Source organism: Halyomorpha halys, unplaced genomic scaffold (assembly GCF_000696795.3).
Source record: "Halyomorpha halys isolate HHAL.00 unplaced genomic scaffold, Hhal_1.1 Scaffold198.1, whole genome shotgun sequence".
Classification (NCBI taxonomy): domain Eukaryota; kingdom Metazoa; phylum Arthropoda; class Insecta; order Hemiptera; family Pentatomidae; genus Halyomorpha; species Halyomorpha halys.
The window spans coordinates 740,090-757,266 of NW_027113946.1; the positions used below are offsets into that span (position 1 = coordinate 740,090).

The 17,177-nt window shown below is 32.8% G+C and overlaps 1 protein-coding gene across 1 annotated transcript in view; it reads right to left on the reverse strand.

Moving 5' to 3' along the window:
* The window catches only part of LOC136796722 (uncharacterized), a 16,045-nt gene extending 9,236 nt beyond the window's left edge, over positions 1-6,809 (reverse strand). Inside the window, exon 1 of the mRNA XM_067051181.1 lies at positions 6,404-6,809. Within this exon, the coding sequence (XP_066907282.1) occupies positions 6,404-6,809 (406 nt within the window). The remainder of the gene's footprint in view (positions 1-6,403) is intronic.
* Between the last annotated feature and the right edge of the window lie 10,368 nt (positions 6,810-17,177).

The following is a 17,177-nucleotide window of genomic DNA, read 5'->3' on the forward strand; positions in this document are numbered from 1 at the left end:
TTTTTTTTTATTACGAAATAGAATTTTTAGAGTTACTACGGTTATTTTGTTGATTTTTTTTCTAGAAAACGATAGTAATTAAAGATAAAGTTTCAAAATTCCATCTCCAAAATTTAATTGTCAATTGCATATCTTAGCAAAATTAAAAAAAATGTTAATCGCTTTTAATTTATTAAATTATTATTAGTAATGGAGTAATGTTTAGGACACTATAACAAAATGTCTAAAAATCAATGCTGCAATTTCGGAAACCTATAAATACATTTTTTTTTTAAGATCATATTTACATATATTTATTTTTAAATTAATTGTATGATATTATATCACTATATTAAATGCGTTTATGTTTACTGATTATCACATATGAACTATGGTTAATATTTTGGTAAAAATAGACTGAGAGAAAAAAAATATATCAATAAATTTTTCACCAGGTTATAGTACAAGTATCGGACTCGAAACTTGCCTTCTATCTCAATATCACATATTACATAATAGGACACAACAATCGACATTGTAATCTTTGTAATTGATTAAGAATAAAAAGAAAAGATTTGATGGGTTTAGGTCAACAATTCTTTTTGTTGATTCGTTGAGAGATAAAATACATAAAGTTAAACAGGACATAGCTATTACTGTGTATTAAAAATAACATAGGCCTATAATTTTATCATATGTTTTATAAAAAAAAAAAATTACAGGGCGGGATCAAACTCGTATTAAATCACGACCATTCACATTATATATCCTTTACTCTTCGACATGATATTTTCTTTTACCATATAAACATTCCATAGACAAACACTGCACGCTAGATCTGTTAATTAACCCAAAAATAATATAGGATTCACATCAAGAATAAAATTAAAACTCTGAAGGTTAAGAACTTAGTTAAAGAATAAGACTTCATTATTCAAACGTTTCAAATCATTCAAAATTAAAGCATAGACAAAAAGCGAATACCAGCACTTATTAAAGAATATTTAAACCTAGGTATCACAGATGCTGGTAACAAATAAATAGTTACATTGACAAACTTCCCAAATTCTTTTGGGAGAAAACATACAGGACAATAACAAACGCTCGGTATGCAAGGGATGTAACTTTGTATGACCTGTGTCTACAATAAACAATATCATGAGAAATTACCAGGATATCCCTCACACCCACTTAAATGAGATGGCCACAACTAACACTTAGGCCAGGAATTCCTCGACTCCAAATGATTAACTTGGATCCTGTTCTGTCATATATATACAATATATACAATATACAATCTATACTCAATTAAGTATATACTCCCTTCTAACATCAATGGTATTAAATGATAATTGTTACCATTGGATTATGCTTTTAGGGTGAGATTATTTGTTTCAAATTGGTTTTCGACCAGTCAACAGGGGTTAGGACAATCTCATAAACAATTCTATAATTTTTTTTCTAAAAGGTTCTTTATGTAAATTTAATTTTCTTAAATTTTAATTTAACTTGTGAACTAGAGATAAGATCAGGTAAAAAAGTAATAGATGATAGCTATACTCAGAGGCTTGGAAACAAACTCGAGGGGATATCCTGGTGGTCTGGCTAGTATTCGTCACATGTATGATGTCATAATTATTATAGAGATTTATTAATTCAATGTTTTCCTCCAGTCTCATATAAGGTATTTTTTGTTTTGTTTTTTTCATTTTTTAAATATTTAATTTATAATTTTTTTGTGATCTCCTTTTTGGTCATTTCTTACATATAGAGCGATTACCCACAGCTTACCAATTTATTCTAACCACCAGTGGGGGTCAAGTTTTCATTTCGAGGGACCGTCACAAAAATAAAAGTTAACTCTCTAGGCCGGATTCGAACTGGCTCCGCTACAGTCACAAGTCAGCTAAAGTTGGCACTTTAACTCCCTCGGCTACAGTCATGGTTCAGCGTAATTCTTTTGGTCTGTAGTCAAATTTGTATTCATGGGTATGAATTACTAATTTTCACAGTTAAGGAAGGAATAGATGAACGGTCGGAAGGGGAAAAGTAAATCTACAAGTTTGACTACTCTGTTAAAATGGTAATATAATAAGTATAATGATATCATGTATATACATACATACTTCAATGATAATATAACAAATATAACCTTGTTTATGTTTTATGTTGTATTCTTATTTTTATCAATGTCACTCCCTACATCTTACGAATTAGATCATTATTATTAATTTCTTATAATTTAAATAACTCGTATCATTATGATTGATTTAATAAGTTCTCCCATATCACAGCCCTCGAAGAATGGTGTCGTAATTGGAGGATTAAAATAAATTCCAACAAATCCCATCAAATTATCTTTACCCTTCGTCATAAACCTATTGAATGCCCTACAGTTTACTTCAATAATATTGCTCTTACCCCTGTAGAACAGATCCACTACCTTGGACTACATCTGGACAAACGACTAACCTGGAATCCTCACACAAGACTGAAAAGAAAGGAAACTGCACGTCGATTTCGACTATTACAGCACTTACTAGACGAACGGTCCAAACCAATTCATTACAAAAAACTGATATACATGACAATCATAAGGCCTATCTAGACATACGGTGTTAAGCTTTGGGGCTCCACTAAACCTTCGAATTCCTCTCGTATCCAATCCTTACAATCCAAAATCCTTCGTAAAATCCTAAATGCTCCCTACTTTGTCACAATTAAAATAATCCACAAAGATCTTTATGTTCCAATGCTAATCTATCTAGCCCGAATCAGATATTAATCCTTCTATTATAAACTTGCTAACCACTTAAACCCATTAGTTTCTAATCTTGCTTCCTCTTTTATTCCGGATAATCCTCCGAGGCGTCTGAAAAAAAGATGGCCTCGAGACATTATATTGTAAAAATGTTTTTAGAGTGCTACCATTGGGTAGTTTCTCAACATGCTTGTACCATAATATTGTGAATTCTTCAAATTTACTTGATGTATTTTATGTACAGTTGTAAATATCAATAAATAAATTTAAAAAAAAAGGAAAAGTTCTTTCATTTTTTTTTTTAAATTTTATTTTACACTAAATTATTGAAAGGAATTTCGCTTTCCAGTCCTCAGGACGGATTGTATTATTACTGTAATCATTTTTTTGTTTTATTTTTAATTAATTATTTTTATGGATTATTTTTCTTATACTAAAAACTTTTATTACGTCAAAATAAAAATAAAAGATATTTATTTTTTTCCTTAAAGGAAGTTTTCAGTTGAAAACGACATATCTCTATCAATCATCGATTTAGTTCCATGCTTTCAGCAAAACTGAACAATATCAGGGTTACATCATTGTCAGATAAGTGACGTTTCGGCTATAATTAATGATTAAAAAAAAAGCAATAAAAATATGTAATAACGCGTAATTTAAAGCCATTATCGTATAATTTTATGAGAAAAACTGTTTGATAATATGAACAATAAATAAAAGAAATTATGTAACCACACCATATGCGTTAGTTAATCACGTTCTTACGAGATGGTGGTCGTTAGGCAGGCCGGATGCGGTTCTTCCATCGTATGATCGGATTGCGGTTTTATAGGCAGTGGGAAAATAATATTGAAGCTAGGAGAATAGAATATTTAATTGGCCTTCGCTATAATTTCCTGAAGTGCCTGAGATACGAGTTATTATTAAATGTTGAGGATTTTAAAAGAAAAAGGTCTAAAAAGGAATAGTCCCTTATTCCGGTTACAGCGACAAGATTCTAGAAGAGTGAATTCTTTAGAAAAATACTTTTTTCTTGTTTTGTGTTTTTTATTAACCCCTTTCCTGGTCATCTCTGACATACGTGGGACTATAATAAAAGTCGACCCTCAAGACCAGAATCAAACCGGCACATCTGCAGTTCCTATGTTGCAAAGAAATACGCCTTCATCCCTCAGCTAAATTCTGCCCTTATAAGTGGATTTTAAGCTGTACAAAAAATATTTTAACAAGTATATTTCCAGGAAGTCGATTCCTTCGTTTGATACATCGTTACCCCTTCCCCATTACATTTTTCAAGTTTTTTTTTTTATATATCTATTTATAAAATAGGCCAAAGTTGAGAGGCCCAAGCCCGAGGATTTTACAATCATAATGCTCTTCTCTGACGTTAGGCCTTTTTTCAGAACTTCTTAAATTGTTGATGCATGGGTGGGAACTATGGAAATCTTGTAATCTAAATTGTTTATATTTGATAAAAGGAACTTTTTTTTACTTTAACTGTTATTAGTACAACTATAAACTTATTTACTAACAGCGAATGTATTAAAAGAACATATATAATGTCGTAAAGACATATAGGTAAAGAACATCAGGTGAATGATTAGTGAGTAACAAAAATAAATTTCCACATATAGTGCGGTGTAGTGTTGGTAGGAATTGAAGGTCAGAAAGAACAAAGCCATATTACAGGCTACCGCAGTAACTACGCAGCCATAGCCGTGGTGTTAACTTATATTTACTGTGTTGCGAGGCGCTCTAGGTTTGGCGTGATAGTTGACAGGGCCCTGTGGACAGAATACTACTACAGCACCCCTTTGTCTTTAGGAGCCTATACATGTTGGCCAAGCCATGACGAATTCAGACATGCGCGAACATGTGAATGGGTGGCTTGTACGAGTTGGCCTAAGTTCGTTGCCGAGCCGTCGAGAGTCAGTTTTTTGGACACAGATCAAAGGGGTTCGTGAGAGCGCTCGTGTAGCATCTCTACCATTGTTCTTTGTCTAGTTGCAACTGAGAGCTGTTAGGAGGTTAAAGGTGTTTGTTGGAACTTTATATAATAAGTTTTATATTTAATCTTATTTATTTATATTTAATTTCCTTTAATTTTCTTTTTTTTTTTTAATAAAAATAATATAATCCCAGTGCAATGGGTGAAACCACTTGTACGTCCGCCATGCAACACACCCTCTCTGAATAACACTGACATGTGGATGGTCCGCTCTTTGTTTACCGAACATTTGTACAAGCCTCCGATTCGTGGCGAGCGGCCAACATGTGGATCCGCGTTTACTTTTATAACAGTACCTGGGCGCATAGGGGGAGGGGAAGGAGGAGGAGGGGAGCGAATTGTGGGCCCAGCCTGCCATCGGAAACTTACACTGTTGCAGAAAAGCAGGATTGCTAAGGGTTCTACTGCTACTATAGCTTACTGAAGTGTGTCTCATGAGGCGGTGCAGGTCTTAGTAAGTGGAATTCCTCTCAACCTCCTGCGAGAATACGTGATGAAATATAAACACAAGAAGGCTCCGCAAATTTGCAAGAATACATTAGGACGAGAAAAAGGAAAACCATTGTCCAGGAGGACACGATGAGGAAGCTGGCCACTTTCTCATCGTTCGGTCACATTTAAAAGCGGATCTTTCCAGACTTATTGATCTTCAAATTCGGAGGGCTTTTGGAGTAAGCTTCTTCGCCATGAGATGGGTATCAACACCCTATGCCCTCATTGTGGCGTGCCGGAAACTATAAATGCATAATTATTGTTTGCAACGCCTTTGAGGCACAAAGAGCTCAACTGCTGAGGGAAACTGGCCTCTATGTTTGGAGATCTGGATTCACTGGATCATCTAAGGAAAATGATTTCCCTCAGCTAGCCCTTGAACATAACTACCAATATTACAAAAGGTTTGTGTACAAGTGGAAAAATTCAGTGGTCCTAGCCGACTTCAACCTAGGGCAAAGAGGACCTTCTGTCGAGCCACGAGCCAGAGGAGGAGCAGAAGAGGGATAATAAACAAAAATAGTAAAATGTTACATTTGCAGCCTTTTGTTAATTAAACTGCATTTGAACACATTTTGTATTTCCCACAGGGCAAGTTATTGGTATTTGGTGGGGGGAACAAGTGTGGCAAGTGGGCATAGTGGGCCTAGTAGTCTTTTTGCCAATCCCTTGGACCGCCTAAAAATAAATATTAACTGCCCCAGGTGGGAAACGAACCCACAACATTCCGAACCGTGCGCTCTGAAACCTACGCCACAACCTGCACGGCTGCGTCACTACAGGGCAAGGTAAGACTGATAATAAATGAAGTGCCAGGCCGACAGAAATAATTCATTGTGTAAACAATCCTTAAGATGATATAAATTGTTTTATAGGATTGATATCGTTTTTTTTTGTTTTTTTTTCCCTACGCCACAGGAAGTGGGCTATTACGCCATTTTCCCTCTCGCAGCCCAATACAATTTTATTCGTCCTCTTAGTTCGTCCGTATCTCGCTCAACATCCAACACACGCCAAAAGATGGTCCCCATCCATGTCCCCCATGTTGTATAGAGGACATTTCGGGGAATCTACGAAGCCAATTCGATGGAGGTGTTTTTGGAGCAGATAATGTCCTGTCACTAGCCGAAAACAGGCCACTCTCTCAGCTCTGCTAAAATTGCCTGGGATTCTTTTTTCCTTATCCAGTAGGCTCTCCCACTTCTTTCCTTCCGCTTGAACTGTGTGTCTACTAGCACTTGTTCTGTCCTTACAATAACAGCTTATAAGTGATTTCACTGTTCTGTAGGAAAGTGGTAGAACAGGCTGGTTCTCTGCACAACCAAGTTTAGCCAACTTGTCAGCTTGCTCATTACCACCTATGCCAACATGGCCTCGTATCCACTGTAGAGCTATAGCCCTTCCTCTTTTCTTCATGATAGCAGCCATGTTTCTGCACTTTTCTTCCGTGGGTGACTCTGCGGCACCTGGTGTTGTTAATTTTTGTATTACGGCTTGGGAGTCGCTGAAGATTACCGTGTTGTCATTACATTCAATAGTGGCTTCCATCACAAAGCAGATGGCCTGCATTTCTGCATCATAATTATCACATCCGGCTCCAACGGGAAATGACAATTTGTTGGTACTTTCTATAATAAGCTTTATATTTAATCTTATTTATTGATATTTAATTTCCACTGGTACTGTTATAAAAGTAAAGGCGGATCCACATGTTGGCCCCTCACCACGAATCGGAGGCTTGTACAAATGTTCGGAAAACAAAGAGCGGACCATCCACATGTCAGTGATATTCGGAGAGGCAAGCATGGCGGACGTACAAGTGGTTTCAGCCATTGGACTGAGATATCGTAAACATTCCTATATTAACCATTTCATTTAATATATGTATGTAATTGAATACTGCGTATCAATCATTTTAACAATACTTGCTTCGAGTTAAAACGAGGCAGGAAATTCGGAACAAAAGATCATAAAGGATGTATGTAATTAAGTTTCATCTCTTGGAAATTATAATAGTGAAAAGGAAAGTACAACCAATTCCCGTGAATTTTAGGAATAACCTTGCAGATTAGATTAGGCCGGTGAGCTAGTATAGGGAAAACGCTAACAAGTTTTAAAGATTTTTTTTCCTGACCTCATCCTTATTCTACTTCTGATGTGAATAAAACAAGAAATAGCAAATGTGGAATGAATCACGGAAATAATACGTGAAATATGGAAATTTAAAACCAAGCTATACTAGCTATCTTTCAAGAGTAATTGTTGAGAGTAAGTGTCACTAAATTAATTAGAATGTATCGAAACAGAAAAGTTGGTGTAGTAACTAAATGTTGTAACTAATATTTGATTATTACTACAGTATTGTCTACAAGTATTACATAAAACAAATGAAAGAAAAGGTCAGAATTCAAAAGAAGAGTTTCTGACAATTATGTAGGCATAAAATCTGCAAAAACGAAAATGATGGGTGTACGAAAGTGGACAGAGAGTAATACATTTAATAAGGGCTCTGTATTTACAAATCCCTGACTACTAACTTCTTTGATGACAATTGGTCATAATTGATCAAATAAATCATAACAGGATATTTGAAATTATAAAGTTTTTTCTAACAGAATTTGTAATAAATAGGCCTTCTTCAGGGTCTATGACAAGCTTTCACATTATCTTTGACTCCAAACTTTAACTAATACCTGATAATATATTGTTCTTAGCTGAAAATTTCCCTTTAGGTATTTTTTTCAAAACTTTTAATTGGAGTAATAGTGTAATTTGGAAAAATTACATGCTTAGAACATAAGCTATCAATAAATAACAAACTATCTGATACTAGCGAATTGACCTATTAAAATAAAATTTCGTTTATGACTTGTATTTTTTGTCGAGCTGCAAGGACGAAGTTTTTTTTCCATCTGTTCATTTCTGACATATAGGGTGGTTATACCACTGATTACCAACCTACTCTGAACAGAGTGGAAAGGTCGATATTCGTTGCGCGAGTACTCCACAAAATAAAATTCCATCTACCCAGGCCGGACTCGAACAATCACCGTTTCTGAAATTAGAAAAGGCTTAGTCAAGGAATTAGGCATCTGAAATCTTGTCCTCCTTTACTATGGAAAAACAAAGCGTACTATTCTCTAGAACTACTAATGGAAGAACATCGATGTATTGAATTAGTTAACATTTTGACTGCCCACTACAAGATTGCTTGTAGTTTGCGTTCTTCTCTCTGACACTTACTATGTGTTTCAACGGTTAGTAGTTAATTTGCCATAATATATAAAAATTTCATTGCACCTGCTGTAATATAGCAAGTAAAAAAACTACGAGATAATTTGTAGTAGCTTCCAAGGCAAGAACGCGAACTGCGGATATCATAGGGGGTAGTCAACATGTCAATGATACTGAAGAATTAGTTGAGACTGGCTTATCTGACCTTGGAAGAAGAAAATTGAGGCAGAAGACTGACGTAGGACATGGAAGAAAGGCTCACTTTGTAAACCAAAACAAAAAAAAAAAAAGGACAGTCAACTAATGCCAAAGCATAAGCTCTAATAATAAGACATGATATATTCATTTGGGATTGAATATGACTTCTTTAACTACTTCAGTTTGTTCCATATGCATTTATCTTGTTTAATGGCATATGCATTTATCTTGTTTAATGGCATATGCATTTATCATTATAAATGACCCTCTATGTAATGGGATCCTGCGATTGTTACAGGAGATGAATTGTATATGTTAATTTTCATTGGCAAACATGATTTGTTATATCAATATAAAAAGAGGTGCTACTTCGATTCCGGCCTGGACGGGTTTAATTTTAATACTTTGAGCACCATAAAATTAATATCGACCTTCCCACACTGGGAATAATAGGTTGGTAACCACCCAACAAGTCAGAAATGGCCAGGTAGGGAAAAAAGAAAAACAAAATGGCTATACCTCAAATCAGGTTACGTTATACATATTTTGATCATTGCTTTCATCATTTCAATTCAACCAAATGAAAATATACAGAACAAAATTTCATTTCAATGGACCAATGAGTATTTGATAGCTTATTGCTTACTGATCTCTTCGGTTATGAGAATTCATATATACAAAGGAAACTAATTAATGACTGTCAACTTATGTTTTCATGGATTATTTAAACATAGTCAATGATTATGTTCAAGCAATGAGATTATTCAAAATACTTCTTTAGTCTTTATTACCTTGATTATTTACTATTTATAAGTTTTATTGGCAAGGATATTTAAAAGCATGAACGAGAGATAGCAAACCTAAAAATACAATTTATTATTTTGTAGGAAAACCAACTAAATAACAATTTTATCGTAGCCTGAGTAATTTTCCTTATTAACAATAAAACAATTCTTTGTGTTTCTATTACGTCAACTATCCAGATAAGAGCTGACTGATTATATCTGAATGTGATTATTTTTATCGTTACAGACAATTGAGTTTCGGTTACTCACCGTCTGCACCAGGTGTTTTAAAGTCCAATTAAACGATTAGTAAACGTAAAGTAAATAATAGTAAAAACTATAATTAGAGAAATTTATATAAGAGTGTTCATTTTAACAACGAAAAGTTGATTTATATATGAATCATAATTTTTTTTTATTGAAAACTGATTTAATTAGCTGCTATTTCCAATACTAGGTGGTTTAACTTTTATCATTTTCACTTTAAATGATCTTGTCACACTACCAAATTTCTTGTAGCCATGTTCTTATTACGCCACTTTTTCAATATTGCTCGATTTAACTAACTTACGTCTCCTTATACCATTTTAAATATATGTTTCACAGGTGATTGGCCGTTGCCAAATCGGGGTTTAGTGGGGAGCGTAGGCAGGTAAGGATTCCCTTCTATTATTTTTGGTGTTATGATCTGCACTTAAGAGATTGTGACATGCCGTGCAAGTGTCTGTTTTAAAAGTAAGATAAGTAATGGTACCCTAGAAGGAGAGGATGGGTTTCATGCCATTTCCCGATTTCAGATACTTTTCTAACATTGCCCGTTTTCTTCATAAACGTTTTAAAGATAATATATGATCGTCGCTTAATCGAGGCTTGGTGGCTTGCTATACCTTGGTATACAGGTTGCTATACCTGTTAAAATTTTGGATAATCATTTATGAAGAGATTAAATGGTATAGTAACCAGATTTTTTTTTTATTGATACTGTTTTTAACAAATATTCACAAACAAAGAGAATGGAACCTTAAATGAATTTATTTCCGCAAATATCAAGGAAACTGCTACTCTTACGGAGAGGTTCATTATGAATTATTTTATGGTTTGTTTAACGAGCTTCAAATTGAGCCCTAATAAACATCTCTACATTAAATAGTTTCTGAGATATCGAATTTTTTTTTCAACATATGACTCATTTTCAATGTTAGTTGCAAAATGCAAAAATCGTGCAAAAATATTTATAACCTACGATTTAAGAATAAAAATACCTACGCTTAATCCTATTTCACCAGATGAGATATATATAAATAATCAGTATGAGTTTATTTTTGACTTAATAAGAGCATCAAAGATTTTGGATTGTAATGAATGGATACGGGAGTAATTTGATGGTTTGGTATAGCCTTAGAGCTCAATATAGTACAAGAGTTTTTTGTAGTGAACTGAAAGTTTAGAACGTTCAGCTATTGAAATCAACGAGCAGTTTCTTGTCGTTTCAGTCTTGTGTGTGGATTCCAAGTAAGTCTCTTGTCAAGATGGAGTCCTAAGTATCGAATCTGTTCAACAGGCGTTAGTGTAGTATTTATAAAGGATACTGTAGGACAGGAGGGTAGAGATAGGTTTAGGAAAGTGAAAGTGATCTGTTGGGATTTATTTTGATTCTCTAGTTTTGACACCATTCTTCAATGGATGTTATGTGTGCCTGTAGAGTTTGTGATGCATTAGTAGGGTCGTTGTTTACAGACATTATACATGTGTCATCAGCGTATGTTGTTTGGACTGTGTTAGGGTGGGTTGGGATGTGAGCTGTATGAACCGTACAAAAGATAGGATGTAAGATACTAGCTTGAGGAACACCAGCGGACTGAGAAAAGAGAGATGAGTAGGCTAGGAGAGGATTAAAAGGAAATAAGGGAAGGAATTGACGAAGTTTATAGAGCAGACCTGGTTGCCAGACTCGATCAAAAGCTTGTTCAACATCGCGAAAGACTCCCGTGCAGTACATTCCGCGCTGCAATGTAGAAGATATGACATCAACCACTCGATGACACTGTTGTATGGTAGAATGGGATGTCTCTAAATCCAACTGGTGGTCAGGAATAACATGATACGGGTCAAGTCGTTTTAATAAGAGTTTTTCTAGGATTTTGCCCATAATGGGCAGTAGTGAAATAGGACGGTAGAAAGATGGATATTCATGTGGCTTGGAGGGTTTTGGAAACATTTTTTATCCATATTTTAATAATATATAATAATAATATCATCTAAAGTGGCGCTAAGACTCATCTTAACCTATGTCTGCCCTTTATGGAGCCTTACTAGTTCAAGCAACATTTTTTTTTTTTTACTTTATTCAGTTTATTCACAACTGTAAAAGTGTTTTTACAACCAGCGAATGAGATGTAGAGAGAGAGAAAAAAAAAATAAAAAAAAAAAAAAGTCATGAAGGCATGAACGTTAAAGTCATCCAATGATGCCTCTCCATTAAAATTGAAATTTAAAAATCAATTTAAGAGGTCTGTATTCCAGCTCCTCGTAAACGTCGTCTCGTATCTGGTAAGTCTAGTGTTGATAGTCCTTGAATTAGAGGGTTAGTATGTATTGGAAGTGTGCTGTGAAACCGTTTATATAATGATTTAATGGTTGTTTGTACGTAAGGAGTTCGTAAGTCTTTGTGTAGTCTTAGTAATTTTGATTGAAACTGTTGCAGTTTCAGTAAGTTAGTTTTTTTGGCATATCCGTAAATCTGTGCACCGTAAGTCCAAATTGGTCTGAGAAGGTAAGTATAAATCTTTAGTTTTTCTGAAAGTGGTAATTTTGATCGTTTATTTAAAAGATGAAATAATAATTTAAGTCGGAAATTTAGCTTTTGTTTTGTTATTTTTATGTGGGGGTCCATGTAAGTCGTTTGTCTAATGTCAATCCAAGGTATTTTACTGTGTCTGTCCGGGTTAAACTTTGTTCGTTTAGAAAAACAGGAGGACATAGACCACGACGGAGCGTAAAAGTTATTTGAACTGATTTCTCAATGTTTAAGCAACATCAAAAATTTAAATATTTCAAAACAAATGCCTCATAATTATTGATAACTATCCACATTTCACTAGAATATCTAAAATGCACTAGAATATCTAAAATGGACTAGTATATCTAAAATGCACTAGAATATCTAAAATGGACTAGAATATCTAAAATGCACTAGAATATCTAAAATGGACTAGAATATCTAAAATGCACTCTGATTTAAATATAGACGCCGACCAGGATTACATGTACAAACTAACAGATAATTTCTTCCAGTCTGACCTTAACTCATTAAACCCTCTAATCACAAAAATAGGAAATTGCACTAAAACTACGAATCGTTAATATAAACGCAAAAAGACCAAACATATATTATGGTAATTATAAATCAGTGATATGTATTTCAAGTTATTTAATGACATATATATTATTATATCCAATGTTATGTATTTTATTTTAATTTAATAATGTTTTAGTATTTTTTTTTTCCTTCGATTACAAAAAATATTAACTGAATAAATAATTTTGATATATGCATGTGTTTAATTTATAATGTTTTCTAGAAGGAAGCGGTATTGCTATCTCATGCAGGAACAGAGCTGAGTTCCTCTCTTTGACTTTGACAGGTGATCGTATCGTTGGAGCTGGACATGTTCAGTTCCTTTTGTTGCTGAGTCAGAACTAGGAGTTATTTACCTTGAAGTTCTTATGTATCTTGTTGCTCCGGTCTTAGAAGGGAGACTTACTACTAGAGGTATAGGAAGTTTTACTGTTAATTACCAGCCAGATTTGTTCCCTAATTAAACCCTAACAAACTACAAGAATATCTCCGGAAATGAACTCAGCTAATAGATCAAGGGATTTGACTAAACTGCAGAGAGGGTATTCGATATAAACTTACATTTAATAGGTGTTTTATATATAGAAGGATGGTAAATAATAATTAGTTTTTTATTTTATTTTAACAAGAATTTTAAATGTGTCTACAATTAATTGACAAAAAAAAGCCAATAATTTATAAATTTAAAGTATTTTAAACTTATAAATATTTTGTAATATATCAATTTTTAAAAATTTCAATTAAGCTATTTTCGGTTTGTGATTACTGGAATAAGTTGTGTTTGAAATAGTAAATTTTTATTTCTGGAAATGAGGATCAAACCCCGAAACGTCAAAAAGTAAGATGGCAAGATGGAAGTCTAGTGGCACTTTTGATAGTAAAAGAGCTCAAGAGGAGAAAAAAGTCAGTTATTTCACCCCAATATTTGATTACTTTAATGAAAATTATTTATAATTACTAGTCAAAATTGACGAGTCTGCCAAGTATACGTAGAGGGAATAAAAAATGGCTTTTTAAAGACGTAAAAAATAATTAATTTTTCATTCGGAACATTACATCTTTAAAACTACCAGAAACAATAGAAAATCTAAGAGAACATCATTTAAAGTAGAGTAAATTAGCTAAACTGTAAGCCCTAATAGAGCTATTTACGTTCAATAGTTCTCGAGATATAGCTTGAAGAAGCAATATTTCATAAAAATGTTGTACAGAAAGATCAGTAGTTAGTGAATTTATTTTGAAAAAGCTATATCTCAAAAACCATTTGACGTACAGATGTCTGTTAGCACTCTAATTAAAGCTGTTTAATGGGCTATGAAGTAGTTTAATACGTTTATCGTCGTGGGTGTAGTAGTTTTCATGATATTTGCTAGAATAAATTGATTTATAGTTGTTCGGACAAATTTTCATTTGCCAAATTTATATTATATATTATTACATGCGAATATCATAGAAACTGAAACTAAGAAGATAAGTCTCATTAACTACTTTATAGTAAGTTAAATTTCTTTTATTTTATATGTGCGTCTTACGAATCTAGAGATATATTTTCTCAAAAATCAAACATTGTATACGAGGAACTAGAAATTAAGAGTTTGTGAATTTATTTTGTCAAATATCATAAAAACTACTACTCCTACAAAGATAAACGTTATAAACTATATTATAGTAAATGTAACTAGATTTAATTTGAATGCTGGCAGACATCTGTACATCTTATGGTTTCTGAAATAAAGATTTTTAAAACTCAAATTTATTGTCCGAACAACTATAAATTAATTTATTTTAGGAAATATTATGAAAACAACAATTCCTAGGAATAGTACATCCAACTATCCTACATAAACTACTTTATAGTAAGTTAAACTACCTTTAATTTGAGTACTAATAGACATCAATACGTCACATAGTTCCTGAGATATAGATTTCTCAAAATGAATTAACTAACTACTAATCTTTCAGTAGATTTTAAAGAAATGTTGCTTTTTAAAAAGCTATATCTCAAGAACTATTGGTCGTAAATAGCTCTATTGGACCTCATATTTCAGAAAATTGACTCTTCTTTAAATAATGTTCTTTTAGATTTTCTATCGTGGTTGGTAGTTTTTAATACATAGAGCTCCCAATGAAAAATTAATGTTTTTTAAGGTTTTGAAACAGCCGCCATTCTTTATTCCCCCTACCTAAACTTGGCAGACTCACCAATTTTAACTAGTACATACATAGTTTTCATTAAAGTAATAAAAAATTGGGGTGAAATGGGCCTTTTTTTCTTCCCGAATTTTTTTTTTTTAAATTGTATTGTATTTTTTTGTAAATCTATTGTACAATAGACTGTAGTTTATTGGTTGCTACTATAATAGCTTTAGAAAACTTTGTTGAACGACTTTAGTAAAAAACGTAATCTCAATCTATGGTAATATCTTTGTAATACGCCCACCAATTCTAAATAATATATAATATATATATTTTTTTTGCGATGTGCTAATAATATACGTTTATAATTGACTTCGTTCTAAATTGAAGAAGAATATAATTATTATTAATTACTTTTCGATTGTTTTCTTTTAATATCCATCGTAATATTATTTATATATTACGAAATACTAATTTTATTTCGTTAGCTTGGCAAATATTTCAATTATTTTATTCTAAATCAATTATAACCAATTAATTAGTTAGTATTCCTTTACTTGTGTTTTTTCCAGAAAGATATTTTTTTATTATAATTAATATGAAACTATTTTTGTTTATCGTGATTGATGTTATACTCTTTCGGTTCATATTATCTTTGAATTATAAATTTAAAATAGGTTTTTATCTGTTTTAACTTTAATGGTTACATTATTATTTTTGATACTTTATTTCTACTTCTTCTGTTGTCTAGTTAATATTTCTTGCTTTATTTTTAACTTAAATTTATGTTCTCATAGTTATCTTCGTACCATCAGACAACCTTTACTCTCTCTCGAAAGCCTCTAATCACCTGTTGTACAGTGTATTTATTTATTATACCACTGAAGTTGAACAGATTCGCTACTCAGGACTCCATTTTGACTAGAAACTTACTTGTAATCCACATACTAGAGTGGAAAGACAAGAAAATATTTGTAGGTTCCGATTTTTACAACTACTCGACAAATGCTCTAAATTTCCCATTTACTACAAATAAAAACCTCTTATACACAATGATAATCAGACTCATTTGGACATCAGGAATTGAGCTTTGAGCCATTGAATCCACCAAACCATACAATTCCTCCCGTATCCAAAATCTTGCGTAAAATTCTTGATGCTCCTTATTATGTCATCCATAAAGACCTCAACATCCCATTCGGTGCAGATTTGGTCCGAAATAGATATACCTCCTTTTATTCCAAAATCATTACCCTCACAAACTCATTTTAACAATCTCTGATAATCCTCTGAATAGAAGATGGCCCAGAGATCTTCTAACTTTTAGCAATAATGAAGTATCACCAAGATTATCATGTGTTCTGTAGCATTCATCACATTTACATATTGTATTTTTTTTATATACAACTGTAAATTTCAATAAATAAATATTTTTAAAAAATATGTTGAATTTTAATACTATACTAAGTATAAAAATTAAAAATGGCATCCCAGTAAAGTTAAAATAATATTCTAAGAGTTTTATTGGAATTTAAATTAACAGCAGTATTGCCCATATGAAAATAAATAAATCAGGAAAATAAATATTAAATCATGGATTACAAAAATGAAATAAAATACTCACTATCTTTCCTTTGGTGACAACACACTCGACCGTCCAACATAACAGGAAAAAAATGCAACGTACAATCTTACAGATATAGAACAGGTTCAAAAAGAGAACATGATATGAAAAAAGTGGTCACACCCACAAAGTGGTTTGTTTTTCAGACCGAAAAATGCAGTAGTGAACACACATTCCTTACGGGCTAGACTACGTAGCAACAACAGATGCCAAAATTCAGCACGTGGAGTATTTATTTATTTAATATTTCAGTCATTGAGCATTCTTTGTTGTTTGTTTCAGATTTTTGAATGAAACCATTTAGAATTGCAAAAAAAAAAAAAAAAAAAAAAAGAAAGATTAAGTGGTATAGTAATCGAGGGAAAACCAGATTGAACTTGATTTGTCCTTGACTGGACAGCGAGCCATGGTTGTTTTTCGTATCGGATCTACAACTTGAGAACATGACGCATTAGTAGAATTATTTCATGTCCTTAAAACGTAAATTTCATGTCCTTAGTAACGAGCAATACATAACTCAACTAAAAATATAGCAGTAACGTTTCTTCCATTCATAGGGAATTAGTTATAATTATTACTACCATTCATAATGCCAAGATTAT